Here is a 14,823-nt window from a genome sequence, read left to right as displayed (position 1 = left end):
CGTGACTTGTTAAAAAAAACCATGTTGTATATATGTTTATTATCTTTCATGAACAGCTTAAATAAGACAAAGATCTCTATTGTTTTACTTTGACAATTGTGCTCTCAATTTGGATTTCGGCCGTTAGGTGTTTAGGCCGAGATTGTAGATCATGCTGACTCATACAGCCAAAAGCAATTTTAATTCATGCTGTGTTCAAATACCGACTACCAATCGTCCTGCTTCACCTAAGAATTTAAAACCAATACTGGTGTACAAGTTCTTTTCAGGGTTCTGATGCTTTGTAACAAACAAGGTGACAAACTTGAATTTCTTCAATAATAACTCTGTAAGCATACCAGTACAGACAGATCCATAATTCTTTTTTCTTTCGCTTGGTGGTGTATAGACTAACGTGATAGCAATTCCATTGAAAGTGGGTCTTCTTTTCCAAGCCATACTCACAGGTAAATCATCAACATAAAGCAAGTAGATGGCTTGTTCTTTCAGAGCGCCAGATACAGCTTCTTGAACTGGAGGCAACATAGAGGCATCGAAATTGCGCAAAACATCATCTTGGAAACCCTGGGTCCATTTAAGCAAGAGTGGCATATCTTTTTCTGTTCCTGTTTTTAATTCGATGTTGGGACTTTGGACAAGCTGCAACACTTCTGGAGAATACTCTACTTGTTTGTTATCGTACGACCAGACTGGATCAACAAGCTTGAGCTTCAGAATTGTCTGTAAACAGTTTTGCATGCAACTGAGAGCGGGTTGAAAGCCATGAATAAAAGTCAATGATACATAGGCTTTTGCGTGAATGAAATCATTCAATGCCATATTGACAGCTTCTGCGTTTTCTTTGGGAAGAAAAGACCCGTAGAGCATTGTGTTATTGAGAGAGAAAAGAGCGAATACGAACTTGTCTTGAGAGTCCCATACAGCATTGCAGTAGAAGTCAGGAGATGCTTCTTTAAGTGCCTGTTGAGTCGCAAGTAGCAAGAAGGTGTTTTGAACTTCGTGTAATAAAAGAGAATGTGTAGCCTCGTCTACAAATTCTTGAACTGTCTCGTATGTCTTGAGACTGATTTGATTGTTAAGCAACATTCAAATGGTAAACATCAAAAAGAAAAAGAGGATTCGATAAAGCTTGTTTAATATAGCAATTCAAAATACACACTTTCATTGTTTTAAGGTAGGACGAACTAGTGCTACCGGTGTCCGCAGCAAATCGCGATAATAAAATATGACTTAGAAATGACACCTGTGACAAGCAGCTGAAAGTAATTGGAGAAGAGCATTACTTGGTTCATCTTTTTATCAGACTCTAACAGTTATCAATGCTTTACTTAAGGATCTTTGCTTTAGTTATCTTTACTATTGTAATTGCATTTCTAATTGATCTGTTTTTGTCTTTAATTTCAGTGTAAGTTGATTCGCTTGCAGATTACCACTAAAGAGAGCTTCTTTTGGACGAATTATAGTGTATAATAGACTTCAGATGCAGATTTGAAGGCTTTGCTCAGATCAAGTCGCCTTTTTTGTCTTAGTAAACTCGTTTTCATTTCTTTGAAAGTATCTAGAGATGGTCTTGTCTGATTTTGATTGGATCAGACTTACTGTTGTGAGATAAAGAGAGAGTAGATATTCAATAAGAGAAAAGGTAAGAACACAGAGAAAGTCCGTTAGAACTTGTATAGGTTTTTATTTCTCCAAGAAATGTTATCTTTCAATTGCTATAAAACGTCGAGGTATTTATACTTTTTCTTCTCGGTCAAAATATTGTTTTGAGGTTAGCTTCTTGACTACGGATTGATTTGTTAGATCAGGAGCAATTAAGAGAAATGCCTTTAGAGCCAATAGTACATGATCTGACCTGAACTTGAATAAACTATTACATATTTGTCAAATGCCAATGCTAATGTATTTGTCAGCTCTAACTGTCACTTTATGAGGGCCATTAATAATAACAGAGTCACTAGGTTCATAATCTCTGACTATGAGGATGATGTAGTACTTCTAGTAGAATGAGTGAATGTCAGTGACTATAGATCCATTGCAATTGCCATAGATGTGGTCTGGTCTTTTGCCATGATCATCATTTATTGATCTATGCATATGAGTTCATATATGTTCACAACACTTACATTGGGTCATTCCAAAAGTTCTTGATCGAGTTTTGTTTTTTTCATCCTCACGGACCTCTGTGGATCTCTCATGGGTCAAAAGAATGAGTCTCACAAGACAGCCAAACCAATGGCACCATTCAATTTCTTGGATCGGAAGAACATGTCTTGAATGAAAAAATGGACTGGTTTGATAGTTCAGTTGTCAAGCAATGGTCCATCTAATATTGGCATGTTTAAGCTGTGGTTTGAGCATTTTTGCTCTAAACGTCTTATGTAGTGTATTATTCATGAACTTACAAAAGATACCATATACTATTTTGAGTGCTAAAGAACATAAAGAAGTAGAAATACAGGCATTTTATAATGTAAAAGTGGAGCAAATGGACAAACTGACTGTTTTGCGGCGATTAAAAACAGAAACAACTTTAGTTCATCCTGCCGTATCGAGAATTGGGTGTTTGTTGATAGAACTGCATGAAGATGCAGCTATTGGGCTTTGATGCAATAACAAAAGTTGTAGATTCTTAGTTTCTGAATCTCTCAATGTAGAAAAGGCGAACGTTTTACTAACAACTTATTGAGCAAATGCATCTATTTTTCTCGAGGTTTTTGGCCCTAGCTTACTATTTTCATTGTTTTTTTTTGCAAACAAATACAACCATTAGAGACTTTAGCTTTTGGTGCACATTCTGAGTATTTAGTTATACCGATAGCTGCATTCCTCATCTCGCAAAGTCCAAAAGAAGCTCAAAATGTCGGAGAATGAAAAGCCTCCATGAGTGTTGCCCTTTACCTTCGAGAAATTTTTGGTCATTTCACTTTTACTAAATAACACCTTTTTTTCGAATTTTCTGTTTTGGGTACCTAAGCCCCGAAACAGCACCTTCAACTAACAAAACACAACAACAACAACAACTTCAACATAAACGACATAGTCGACAGACCTCCAGTAGAACCTTCTTCTGTACCACTGCAACCGACATCGCCTTCAGTTTCACCACCACTCGTAGACGTAACATCTGACGCACCTGTAACTATTTCATTCAGTCCAACTCTACCTCCCCCAAGGAAACGACTTCGATCAAATTCATTAGACCACGAATATAACTTCGTTATGAATACTCCTACTATCAAGAAGACCACCCCACGTGCGAAGCGTGTTGAACCTTACAGCAAACTATCAACCACTGGTAGTCCTTCCAAGGCTACTAGACAACAAACCGCCGCCCTCATTGCGGAAGCAGCTGCTAAGGCTGCTATACCCACCAGCTTGCAAGACCAGATGCTCTCGTTCCAAGCTCAACTGGCGGCATTTAGCCAAGACAACGAAGGGCTTCGTCAAGAGCTCCAAGACACTCGCTCTGCTTTAGCGGAGACGCAAAAGGCTTTGGCAGAAGCTTATCAACAAATTGCCGCCTTACAGTCCGCCGCCAACAGTCAGTCAGACTTGCCTCTGACTCAACCAGAGGCAATTCAAAATACAGATCATGATATGGCAATTCCTACTGATTTCCCTCCCTTGGCTAAGGGAATTGAAGCATCTCAATATGCCCATGCTTACAAACCTTCTGGGGAGCATGTCACTTTTGCTACAATAGCAAGACGTGCGCCCACTCGTCCTTCAAAACGCCTCTCTCCTCGTCAAGTGGCTAGCGTGGCCAGACAATTCATACCTGTGTCTACTGATCAAGGGTTCCAATACCTTTATCTCCCATGCAGACGAAAGCTCCCTATCAGAGACATGCGTCAACAATTTGCCCGCCTCGGACTTGATCGTGGAAGAGTCTTGGATATTCACTATCCTGATCGAAATGTCGTCGCCATCCTCGTACACAACGAGTACGCCTCCGCTGCCTCTGCTGTCTTTGAAAAGCATAATATTAAGCCTCTCCATGACTTTGATCCACTCGATCCAACAGTAGTCCGAAACCCAGCTTTTGCTGAGGCTTCTGAGGAAGAGCGCAGACAAGAAGCATGTCGTATCAACTCTACCAGAGCTCTATCCACGCTGCAGTACATCCGAACACCTGTCAATGTAGCGGTTGCTAGATCCTTTGCTAAAAAGAATTGGATTACCGAAGAACAACTCCGTGCCTTTCTCCCTCAGACCCAGCCAAAGTCTGCATTACATGAACAAGACCAAACAGACAATGATGCTCCAGCATTTATTTTCTCTCGCCCAACACCTGAGAAGATAACTGACGACTCAGAAATGCAAATTGATCAAACAAGTAGTTCTGAACCTCTCGCTGAAGGTGAAGCGAATTCACAACAATAAATATGTCGACTTCAAGCACAACCCAATCTCGTAAGTTCCCCTCACATTCATTTACTGACCTTTCTATATGTTCCCTTAATTGCCGAAGTTTAACAAAACCATCACAACCAGAAGTTAGCAGCAGCTTTATTCGATACTTGAAAACTAAACAACTAGACATCCTATGCTTCCAAGAAACACATGCCAGCAACATTACTATGCAACAACAACTCGACTTCCTTTTCAAACCGACTTTCTCAATATGGACTCAGCACTGTGGGATAATTAGCAACAATCCTAATATACAAATCACACCATACTTGATTACCATAGACCAAAGGGTCATCATATGTAATATTACACACACTTCTAACCTTTTTCCTCCATTCCTTCTAGCCAACATTTATGCTCCAGCGACAAAACGCCTAAGACAGTTCTTTTACAACGATCTGATGACTATGCAACCATTTTCAGATTTCTTTGATCCCCTCTCCAGTCCTTTACCATCAGAGGATGACGATACATCCACACCTTCCCTCATCATTGTAGGCGACTTCAACTACGACTTTCACTCATATTCTACCCGCAACCTTCCTGACAAAGAGTCTCCTATCAATTCATCCAGCATTCTTTCTCAATGGAAATGGCACTATTTGCTATCTACCTACTTTACAGAATGCACTCATGCGCTTCAACACGATCAACGAATTCCCACCTTTCGTCGTGGAGAGTCGGATACATCCACCATTGACTACATATTTGCTTCACCTTTCTTTGCTGACAACATTCTTTCTCATGACATTGAGTTTCTCTCTCCAAGATGGACCGATCATGCTCTTCTCTCAGCTACTTTCCGCTTTGCACAAAACAAACAAGGTCGAGGTCTGTGGCGTGCTCACCCTAGTCTGGCCAAGAACTCTTACTTCATCAAAGCCTTGAATTCTGCATTGGATGATTATCATTCACTGATAGAAACCTTTTCTGAAGAGTCATGCCCCACAACACAACAACAATGGGATGTGATCAAACAGATCACAAAAACTATTGCAAAAAAGATTGGCAGACAACAAGCAGCATGGCGAGTTCGTCTGATGAAGCGTCTTCAACGCAAGCGCAACAAGTATTTCAAAGAATACGGTACAGCTCGCATTCCTCATCCACTCCTTTCAAACGTTGAAAAGAAAATTGCAATGGTACAAGAGGACTATGTCAACAATCTTGCTCTTCGTGCTGGTCGACACTGGAGAGAAAATGGTGAAACTTCAGCAGGTTACCTCAAGAGAACTATTGAATCCAAATCAGCTAAGAAATCCATGCCGCCACTCATTCATCCCATCATCGGCAACCTCTGTCAATCGACCGAAGAAATGGAAGATGCAGTCTCAACTTTTTACGGTCAGCTTTACTGCCCTGACCAGGTAAGTATGAAACATATTGCAGATCTCACTAGCACAATTCCTTCTAGTGACAGCATTCCAGATGTAATGCATAATCGATTATGTGCTCCCATCACCCTACAAGAACTTCAAGAAGGTGCGGCTAGAACCCCAAGTCAAAGCAGTCCTGGTATAGATGGGTTACCGTACGAACTACTTTCCATTTTATTGCAGCATCCACTTACTGGCGCTTTGGCCGTAAAGGTATACAATGATGCACTCACCTCCTCTAGATTTCCAAAGTCCTGGTTACAAACTTGTATGATTCTACTACCAAAAAAGGGCAATCTCTCTTCGCTAACAAACTGGCGACCCATTTCACTCATTAACGCAGATGCCAAAACTTTTACTCGATTAATCAATGCTCGACTTATGCCTTACCTCAACAAATATATTTCATCACACCAACTCGGATTTATGCCTGGTAGATTCATCGCAGAAAATGGTCAGATCCTACAATCGATACAAGCTATTGCACACCATGTTAATTCCAACTCTATTGCCCTTCTTCTCGACCAAGAGAAAGCTTATGATAGGGTCCATCCTACTTATCTGACTCAAGTTATGCATGCATTTAACATACCCCATACTTTCATTGAATCCATCACATCTCTTTTCTTCTCTACTGACATTAGTTTCAATATCAATGGTCATATCTCTTCCACAACAGTCCAACAACATAGAGGTCTCCGACAAGGAGATCCACTCAGTCCTTTATTATTCAACATTGCTTTCGACCCATTCCTTCGTTCTATTCAACAAAATCCTAATATTCAAGGTTTTGACTTTCAACTAGAAACCAAAAACCATCATCCGCCATCCTCCGTATCACCAAATGACCTCTCACTTTCCTTTCAACAACTACAACTAGACAATCCCTCATCTCCATCCTTCTCAGCACCACCTGTCAAAGTTCTCGCCTATGCCGATGATACACTCGTTTTACTTCATAATCGCCAAGACCTTCTATGCCTTCAACAATTAATTCACAATTACATGCTAGCCTCCAATGCTAAACTCAACTTCAACAAGACTACAGCCATTTCGCTGTCAGGTAAACCTAATCCAAGATGGAAGTACTTTTTAGCTTCACAGAACATTACAACTTGGCATGACAACACCTCGCCTAAAGCAGTTATTTATCTTGGTTATCCAATTTACTCCAGTCCCCATCAACGAAACTCACATATCGACAAATTATTCCGAATCATCCAGCAAGCATGTCTCATACACAGCACTAGAAATTTATCTGTTAGAGGCAGAGCTACTGTTCTCAATTCACTCATTCTATCACGACTATGGCATGTACTTCGCCTGCTTCCTCTCAACAAAACGCAACAAAACACATTGCAACGCCTCATCACTTCCTTCATCAACAGTCGCCGCTTTGGTACCATTCCTTTCTCAACACTCATTTTACCTCGTTCTCAAGGTGGACTAAGCGTCATTGATCCTCATCTACAACAGAGAGCTCTTCAATGGCGATGGGTCTACCCTTTATTAGTTCCTCACTCTTTTGCTGTTTCTTTACCTTCACTTCCTTATCTCCAGTTTACCCTCTCTTTCTTCCTTTGTTCCCCACAATACCCTACTTACCACTGGCCTTTGTTATTCCCCTTTATACGAAAAAAACTTTCTATTGACATTCCTTACTTCAACCGTATTTTCTTAGCTATAGATTATCTACCCCACAACTTCTCCAATTGTCATGTTCCCCTTCACGTTTGCCTTCGCCTTCCACTTCCTGAACTTCTACATTCTATCTATCCTTCTCCACCTCCATCCAACCCTCCTATTTCTAAAAATGAATACTTCAAACACAATCCCAGTATGCTAGCCTTAACAGGTAATCACATTTTTGTTTTTGATTCTTCTAGTGAATGCCTTCGGTTTCGCTCTCGGCAAGAAGTTCCTCGTTTTGAATCGGCCACCTACCGCGCTTTACTACACTTTCGTCAAAAAAAGCTCTTCCTCAATCCCTTTGTCCTGTCACTCTTTTCTCCTGCTCCTCGTGTTTCTTCCTTTTCTATTCTTCCTTCAACCTCTCACATTAGTCCCACTGATTTACAGACATTCATTTCAACCCTTACATACTCTCAATTCCCCATTACATCTTCCACTCATTCTTATCGTAAATTATGCCATAGCTCCTCCCCTCCTATACCGCCTGATCCCCGCCTATCGCCTAACTGGAAACGCTTTTGGTCTCTCAAGATCCCTCTCCCTGCTCGCAATGTCCTCTACAGGATGCTTCACAACAAAGTCAACAACCGTTTTCACCTACATCGTCTTATGCCCCATACAGTTCCTAATAACTTTTGTATCCACTGTCCTTCAAATCTCATTACTTCCATTGATACCCTTGATCACTTTTATTTCCTCTGCCCTACCAAGTATGATGTTTGGTCTCATGTCTTCTCCAAGTACATCAATCCCAACATCCGTGCACCTTCGGTCAATCTCCTACGTCAAGTCCTCCTCCTTCGGGTTGTTATCCCTCGTGTTTCTCTCCTCCATTTTCCTTCCTTAAGCACCTTCCAAATCTTTGCATGCACTGCTCTAGCCCTCTGGCAAGCTCACTGGCAGTCTGTTTTTTCTGAAAACCCATTCCTCTCCAAAACTATAACCAAGACAGTTTTCCGCTTAGCAAATAAGCTGCATAATGAATCCCGCCTTGATTATGAACCGTAAATTCTCTCCTCCGCTTTCCTTTCTAGTTCCTCTCTCACTACTCATGATGTTCTCTCCATTTCAAGTATCTATCAAGCTCTCTTAAACTCTTATTCTTTTCTCAATTTCTTCTACCACAGGCTCATTTCCCATTCCTTAGTCTAGTTCTAATAATACCACAGTCTTTTCTTCCACTCTTTTGACGTCTAAAGGACTTAAAATAAAATTGGAGCAAGTCTCCCTTACAAAAAAAAAAATTTTTGGTCATTTTGAACATGTCGCCCTTTCTAGAACAAATCAACTCCAAAAACAGTGAATGTCTTGGTATTACTTAGAAGTATCGAATATAATTCTTCCTTGCTATAAAAATACACTAAATTGAATAGTTTTATAGAAGCCTTGGCCATTTGGAAACTTAAAAAACATGCAATAAAGTTTGATTGAAATTGCGAACATATATCTTAGGCCAAAGGAAATGGTTTGAGTTGGTCTGATTCTTGCTAATATGGTATTATTTCTGTAAACAACTGTCTAAAATTCTTAAATTCTTGCAGGTGAGAAACTCTAAATTCCAAGAAGAGGGGCGTGTGTAGCACAAGACAAATCACATCATTTTACATTAGGTTTATTATCAAGGTCTTGTGGCATCATTAAAAAAAAGTAACTAATTCTTTTGTTTGTGAGAGAATAAACCATTTGATTCCATCAAAGCATCCACCTGATCTATAAACATATTTATCTCTTTAAAGTACTTCTTGCCATCAAATGCATCCACGTCGTCTTCTTCCTCTTCTTCATTAGAGCATATCAAATGCCAGTAGTCATATGCTTCGCAGTCTACTCCAACGACTTGCTTTAGCCAAGTACGTGTCCCATGTATGTTGACTGAAAGACTATTAGGGAAATAAACTAAGATTTTTTCGTTTTGTTTGTCAATGCAGCTCATGAACTGATATTCGTGTTGATAACGCTGCAGTTGTCTAAGCAACTCTATAATATTCACGAATTTGATCGATTTCTTGTGTTTCATTTTTGAAATAGAATCCATTAGTCTTTGTATGCTATCAAAGCTTGTTGTAGATGATGAAATTTCATCATAGTCATGCTTTCCACTTAGGTCAATGGCCAAATATGTGTTGTAATCTTTATATTGAGGTATGCTGTTATTATTTTTAACTTGTTGGTTTAGTATCTTCTTATCTGGTACAGCCATCGCCGTATTGATAGTGATTTTGCTTGATTGGAGAGATAAGGGTTTTTTGTCAATAATGAGTTCTATCATTCCATTTGGCGTAGTCAATTCTCTGGAAAACATGCGGTGATAATTTGGCTTTTTGGCTGCATTATCTTCATTTCGCGTCACTACTTGATCAGTATGATCTGTTCTGTTCAAAGCAGGCCTATTGGGGCAATGTCTTTGTACTGGTGCTATTGAACAAGAGGGATGAAAGGTCCTAGTATATCCAATGATAGAGGTCATAATTCAAGAAAAAAAATGTAGAAAAGAAAAAAAAAGGAGGAAAATATTTTTTATGCAACTTTGATTTATTTACACACACACACACGCCTTGCACTAAACTTTAAATAGTAATGCGGCTCAGGTTTTCGATTCCTTCTACATCAAAAATGCCATTTTCTTCACTCTCAATACCAGCAATCACTGCTCTTGCTACTTCTTGAGTTTCAAGAGGAGGAGTAGTAATCATTTTTCCTCCTGGTAAACTGGCCAGACCTTGCTTGAATGGACTAGAAACAGCATTGATGAATTGAAGTGCACCAGCAATAGGCATAGCAGCAGGTCTGTGCTCATTGTACATGAAGCCTAAGTCATATATTAACAGAAGATAAAATCATTGCCGCATTCACTACCTGGTCTCAATACAATTGTCTTGAATTCATTGTGTCTAAATAAGTAGGTTTCTGCTTGTCTTTTTGTAGTAATGTAACGTGGATCAATCAATGGGAATACATCAGAAGCAGAGATATAAGTGAATGATTTGATAGAAGGCAGCTTGGCTACTTGATCAGCAACGGTTATAGCTATTCTAGACAGTTAATAATCAAACCATATATCCTTTACATACCTGTATCTCTGTTCATCGTTTCATAAGTAGGTCTAGGATTATCTTTCAAGTTGGGATCAAGAGGGTTACCATAATCCTTCATTCCGAGCACAAGCTTTGGAATACCACTAGCTACTTCACATAGGGATTGCGCTTGAGCAACTGACTTGTAGTCGTTTTCCATTAAAATACCAACGGTATGAACTACATCAGTCACACCTTCTAATGCATCTTTGTAGGTCTCGGGTTGAAGTGAATTTCCAGAAGCCCATTGAACCTGTCAAAACTGTCAGATTTGTCTATTTATTTTATATTACTTTACCTGTTGAGCCCAATCAGGCTTTCCATACTGTTGAAATAATTCAGGCTCTCCTCTTCGGCTGGAATTGGACGTCAATACCGCGTTATTTTCTCGGTTTTTCTTACTCACCTTAAACTGACAGTTTCCCAACCCTTGTTGGCTGCAAGTCTACAGATATTTGAACCTATGCGATTGCACGATCAGAAAAACAACAGTAACCAACTGTTTATTACCAAGAAAGCCAGAACCACCAACTACAAGCAACTTTCTAGCTACAGGTTGAGCCATATTGAACTCTTAAAGTAAAAAAAGAGAAAAAAAAAAAGAGCAAGGTACTGTTTGTACTCTTTTTTAAGCTCAGAAATCAACCCAAACATTCATTTATTTCTATTCATTTTATTGTTCTTCTAACATACATAAACTTAAAATATAAACAAAATCTACTTGCGAATGTAAATAGTAACATCTTCACCAGCAGCAGCAGCTTCAACATCAGCAGGAGCTTCAGCGCTTTCATCCAAAATGGTCAATTCAGAAACACCCTTAGCCAAAGCAACAATGGATTGTGTTTCAGCATCAAACAACTTCTTGAATGAGGCATTCTTGGTTTGAACAGAAGCAACAATGTTCTTCTTTTGATTCAATTGTGTAGCAACAGAACGAATACTCTTGACAGCTTCAAAAACAACTTCGAATTCCTTTTCGGCTTCAGCAAAGTCATAAGCCTTGTTTTCAACAGGGAATTTAGCCTTGACAATGGTAGTTTCAGGATGGTTAGGACGACGAGGAAGACGTTGGAATAATTCTTCAGTAACGAAAGGCATGAAAGGGTGCATAAGCTTAAGGCCTGCTTCAAGACAAGTGTACAAAGTGTTTTGAGCAGTGACCTTACGAGCAGTAGCAGCTTCATCACCAGTAGTATCAGCATCACAGATAGGCTTAACAACTTCAATATAAACATCACAAAGATCATAGAGCCAGAATTGATGGATAGTATTAGTAGCCATCATGAAGTTACGTTCTTCAAGATACTTGTTGAGCTCAACAGCACATCTATTAAGCTTGGTAAGGATCCATTTGTCAGCCAAGGATTCATTGCCAGCAGGTTCAGCAGATTCAGAAGGCTTAAAGTCAGCACCTAACTTCATCAGGGCAAAACGTGTGGCATTCCATAACTTGTTACAGAACTTACGGTAACCTTCAACACGAAGAATGTCAAGGTTAATATCACGGCCACCAGTTGTGTAGGCACAAAGAGCAAAACGAAGGGCATCAGTACCACATTCAGGAATACCCTTAGGGAAGTCAGACTTTTGACCAGCTTCAGCCTTCTTGATTTCCTTGACATCGAGATTACCTTCATAAAGCTTGGCATGAAGGCCTTGAAGAGAGATACCTTCAATCACATCAACAGGATCAATAACGTTACCAAGGGATTTGGACATCTTACGACCATGGGCATCACGAATCATGGCATGACACAACACTTCGGAGAAAGGCACCTTGCCAGTCAATTGAATGCCGAGCATGACCATACGAGCAACCCAGAAGAAAAGAATATCCCAGCCAGTTTCCAAAAGACTAGCAGGATAGAAGTGTTCCATGTTGAAGGTTTGATCGGGCCAACCTTGAGTAGAGAAGGGCCACAAACCAGAAGAGAACCAAGTATCCAAGACATCAGGATCTTGTTCGAGAGTAAATTTCTTGCCAGGAAACTTGCGTTCAGCTTCAGCACGGGCTTCTTCTTCATTTCTACCAGTAACCCACATGGCATCATCGGTTTGGCTGTGTTCTTCACCTTCAATGTTGACAAAGTAAGCAGGAACACGATGACCCCACCACAATTGACGAGAGATACACCAGTCGTTGATGTTACCCAACCAACGGAACCAATCGCCTTCAGAGACCTTGGGAGCAATCTTGAGTTGACCATCAGTGACGGCTTGCATAGCCTTTTCAGCCATACCCTTACACTTGACCCACCATTGAGGCTTCATCATGGGCTCAATGATATCGCCAGACTTGCTACAGATAGGGACAGCCATAGGGTTATCAGTAGAGCCAATAAACAAGCCTTTTTCCTTCAAGTCTTCAATAATCTTTGTACGAACATGGAAACGCTTCATGTCCTTGTAAGGACCAGCGTTTTCATTGAAGATACCATTGTCATTCAGCAAATTGATGAATTCCAAGTTGTGGCGCTTACCAACTTCATAATCGTTAAAATCGTGAGCAGGTGTTATCTTGACAGCACCAGTACCAAAGCTCATATCAACAGCAATATCATCGCACACAATAGGGATACGACGGTCCATGAAGGGGTGGACAACATATTTACCGTGAAGGTGAGTGTAACGAGGATCTTGAGGATGAACAGCAACAGCAGTATCACCCAACATGGTTTCAATACGAGTAGTGGCGACAATGATGCGTTCATCGCTACCTTCGACTTGATAAGCGAATTCGTTAAGTACACCAAATTCGAACTTTTCCTTTTCGTCGTAACCAGGAACATGCATCAAAGTTCTACCAGGAATTTCCTTGTTTTCAACTTCCAAGTTAGACAAAGTGGTGTTGAGGGCAACACACCAGTTAACAAGACGGTTAGCACGGTAAATGATACCATCACGGTGAAGACGAACAAAGTTTTCAGTGACAGCAGCAGATGGTCCCTATCAAAACACATAAGTATCTCAATCTTACACAAGCTCATAACTTACAGGATCCATGGTAAAAGTAGCTCTGTCCCAGTCAAAAGAAGCACCAAGACGTTGGAATTGAGTATGAATTCTATCACCATACTTCTCCTTCCATTCCCAAACCTTTTCAATGAACTTCTCACGACCAAGGTCATGGCGAGTGATCTTTTTTTCCTTCCATAACATCTTTTCCACAACAGATTGACAAGAGATACCAGCGTGATCGGTACCCATTTGGAACAAGACAGTCTTGCCCAACATACGGTTCCTGGATTTATGTTCAGTGCTTGTGGACAATATCTTCTAAAGACTTACCAACGAATCAAAGCATCTTGGATAGCAACAGTCAAAGCATGACCAATGTGAAGAGAACCGGTGACGTTTGGTGGGGGAGCAGGAATAACAAAGGTACCTTCAACCTTAGGTTTACCGTCAGGACCAAATTCAGGCTTGAAGTAACCTTCCTTGACCCACCAATCATACCAAGCGCTTTCAACAGCGCGAGGATCATAAGCACTGGCAAGAGGTTCGGACATATCTAACAAAAAAAATTGAGCAAATTGACAATCATATGGAGCTATCTTACCCTTCTTTTCACCCTTGGGAGTCTTGTTTATAAAGACGGGAGCAGGAGTCTTAACTTCCTTTTTCTTTTTCTTTTCAGGGTTGGGCTCAGCAGTCTTTTTAGCTTCGTTGAGCTGTAAAGCATGTTAGTATTGAACAGGGACACGTTGTTTTATTTTTTTACCTTGGCTTGTTTGGCAGCAAATTTGGCCATTTTAGCAGCTTGCTTTTCCTTATTCTTGGCCTCCTTGGCAGCCTTCTTAGCGGCAGCGGCAGGATCAAGTTCGGCAGTAGGGGCAGCAGGAGCTTGCTTTTCTTCCTTCAAGTCAGACATAATAATAAAGAGAAAAAAAAGGAGAAGAAAAAGAGGTTCAAAACTTTTTTTTGTACTCGACTGACTTTTAAAAGTTAGTCACAGTCATTTCATTGGGCTTTGACAAATAGGACCTTTGTATGTTTGTTGTTTCTTCCAAAGAGTTCCTCTGTACAATAATATGTATACGCTATGACTCATATTAGTAAGTGACCATTAAATTATTGGCAGAGAGAAATGTGCATTAGCTAAACATAGTCTTGTTTGTATACATTGAAGAGAAAAGAAAACTGTCAACTAAGATACTATTATTTGAAGCGTATGAAAGAGAGCGGCCAATTGCAAGACACCAAACAATAGAAAGCTAAATTTCCTCGCTCTCCAAGACAATAAATTAATTTTGATGACCGAG

General features: G+C 40.2%; 4 protein-coding genes across 4 annotated transcripts; all 4 read right to left on the bottom strand.

Moving 5' to 3' along the window:
- Window position 1: 1 nt before the first annotated feature.
- On the bottom strand, window positions 2-1,201 carry B0P05DRAFT_556260 (uncharacterized protein). The gene has a single exon (XM_051579885.1). It carries the CDS (start codon window positions 1,084-1,086, stop codon window positions 196-198), a length of 891 nt encoding a protein of 296 aa, XP_051431523.1. The 5' UTR covers window positions 1,087-1,201; the 3' UTR covers window positions 2-195.
- A 7,878-nt stretch (window positions 1,202-9,079) lies between these two features.
- On the bottom strand, window positions 9,080-9,986 carry B0P05DRAFT_556249 (uncharacterized protein). The gene has a single exon (XM_051579884.1). It carries the CDS (start codon window positions 9,949-9,951, stop codon window positions 9,136-9,138), a length of 816 nt encoding a protein of 271 aa, XP_051431522.1. The 5' UTR covers window positions 9,952-9,986; the 3' UTR covers window positions 9,080-9,135.
- B0P05DRAFT_556247 (uncharacterized protein) lies at window positions 9,987-11,204 on the bottom strand. Its single transcript, XM_051579883.1, has 6 exons — window positions 11,069-11,204; window positions 10,965-11,019; window positions 10,857-10,914; window positions 10,556-10,811; window positions 10,341-10,511; window positions 9,987-10,293 (listed from the first exon to the last, which is right to left on the bottom strand). The coding sequence occupies exons 1-6, from the start codon at window positions 11,121-11,123 to the stop codon at window positions 10,052-10,054; spliced, it is 837 nt and encodes a 278-aa protein (XP_051431521.1). The 5' UTR covers window positions 11,124-11,204; the 3' UTR covers window positions 9,987-10,051.
- On the bottom strand, window positions 11,146-14,453 carry B0P05DRAFT_556240 (valyl-tRNA synthetase). Its single transcript, XM_051579882.1, has 5 exons — window positions 14,283-14,453; window positions 14,121-14,232; window positions 13,850-14,072; window positions 13,556-13,802; window positions 11,146-13,507 (listed from the first exon to the last, which is right to left on the bottom strand). Exons 1-5 carry the CDS (start codon window positions 14,430-14,432, stop codon window positions 11,276-11,278), a joined length of 2,964 nt encoding a protein of 987 aa, XP_051431520.1. The 5' UTR covers window positions 14,433-14,453; the 3' UTR covers window positions 11,146-11,275.
- Window positions 14,454-14,823: the final 370 nt, after the last annotated feature.

Source organism: Gilbertella persicaria, assembly GCF_025201335.1.
Source record: "Gilbertella persicaria strain CBS 190.32 chromosome Unknown B0P05scaffold_44, whole genome shotgun sequence".
Taxonomy (NCBI): Eukaryota; Fungi; Mucoromycota; class Mucoromycetes; order Mucorales; family Choanephoraceae; genus Gilbertella; species Gilbertella persicaria.
Note: the sequence above shows the minus strand (reverse complement) of the source record. Positions and strands in the feature narration are given on the sequence as shown.

Excerpts from the sequence above, each read along its gene's own strand:
- B0P05DRAFT_556260 (XM_051579885.1), bottom strand. The coding sequence starts at position 1,086 with ATGTTGCTTAACAATCAAATCAGTCTCAAGACATACGAGACAGTTCAA.
- B0P05DRAFT_556249 (XM_051579884.1), bottom strand. The coding sequence starts at position 9,951 with ATGACCTCTATCATTGGATATACTAGGACCTTTCATCCCTCTTGTTCA.
- B0P05DRAFT_556247 (XM_051579883.1), bottom strand. The coding sequence starts at position 11,123 with ATGGCTCAACCTGTAGCTAGAAAGTTGCTTGTAGTTGGTGGTTCTGGC. Across the intron at positions 11,020-11,068 it reads TGGTGGTTCTGGCTTTCTTG|GTTCAAATATCTGTAGACTT; the intron begins GTAATAAACAGT and ends GCAATCGCATAG. Across the intron at positions 10,812-10,856 it reads AGCCTGATTGGGCTCAACAG|GTTCAATGGGCTTCTGGAAA; the intron begins GTAAAGTAATAT and ends CAGTTTTGACAG.
- B0P05DRAFT_556240 (XM_051579882.1), bottom strand. The coding sequence starts at position 14,432 with ATGTCTGACTTGAAGGAAGAAAAGCAAGCTCCTGCTGCCCCTACTGCC. Across the intron at positions 14,073-14,120 it reads TCCCAAGGGTGAAAAGAAGG|ATATGTCCGAACCTCTTGCC; the intron begins GTAAGATAGCTC and ends TTTTTTTGTTAG. Across the intron at positions 13,803-13,849 it reads CAAGATGCTTTGATTCGTTG|GAACCGTATGTTGGGCAAGA; the intron begins GTAAGTCTTTAG and ends ACATAAATCCAG.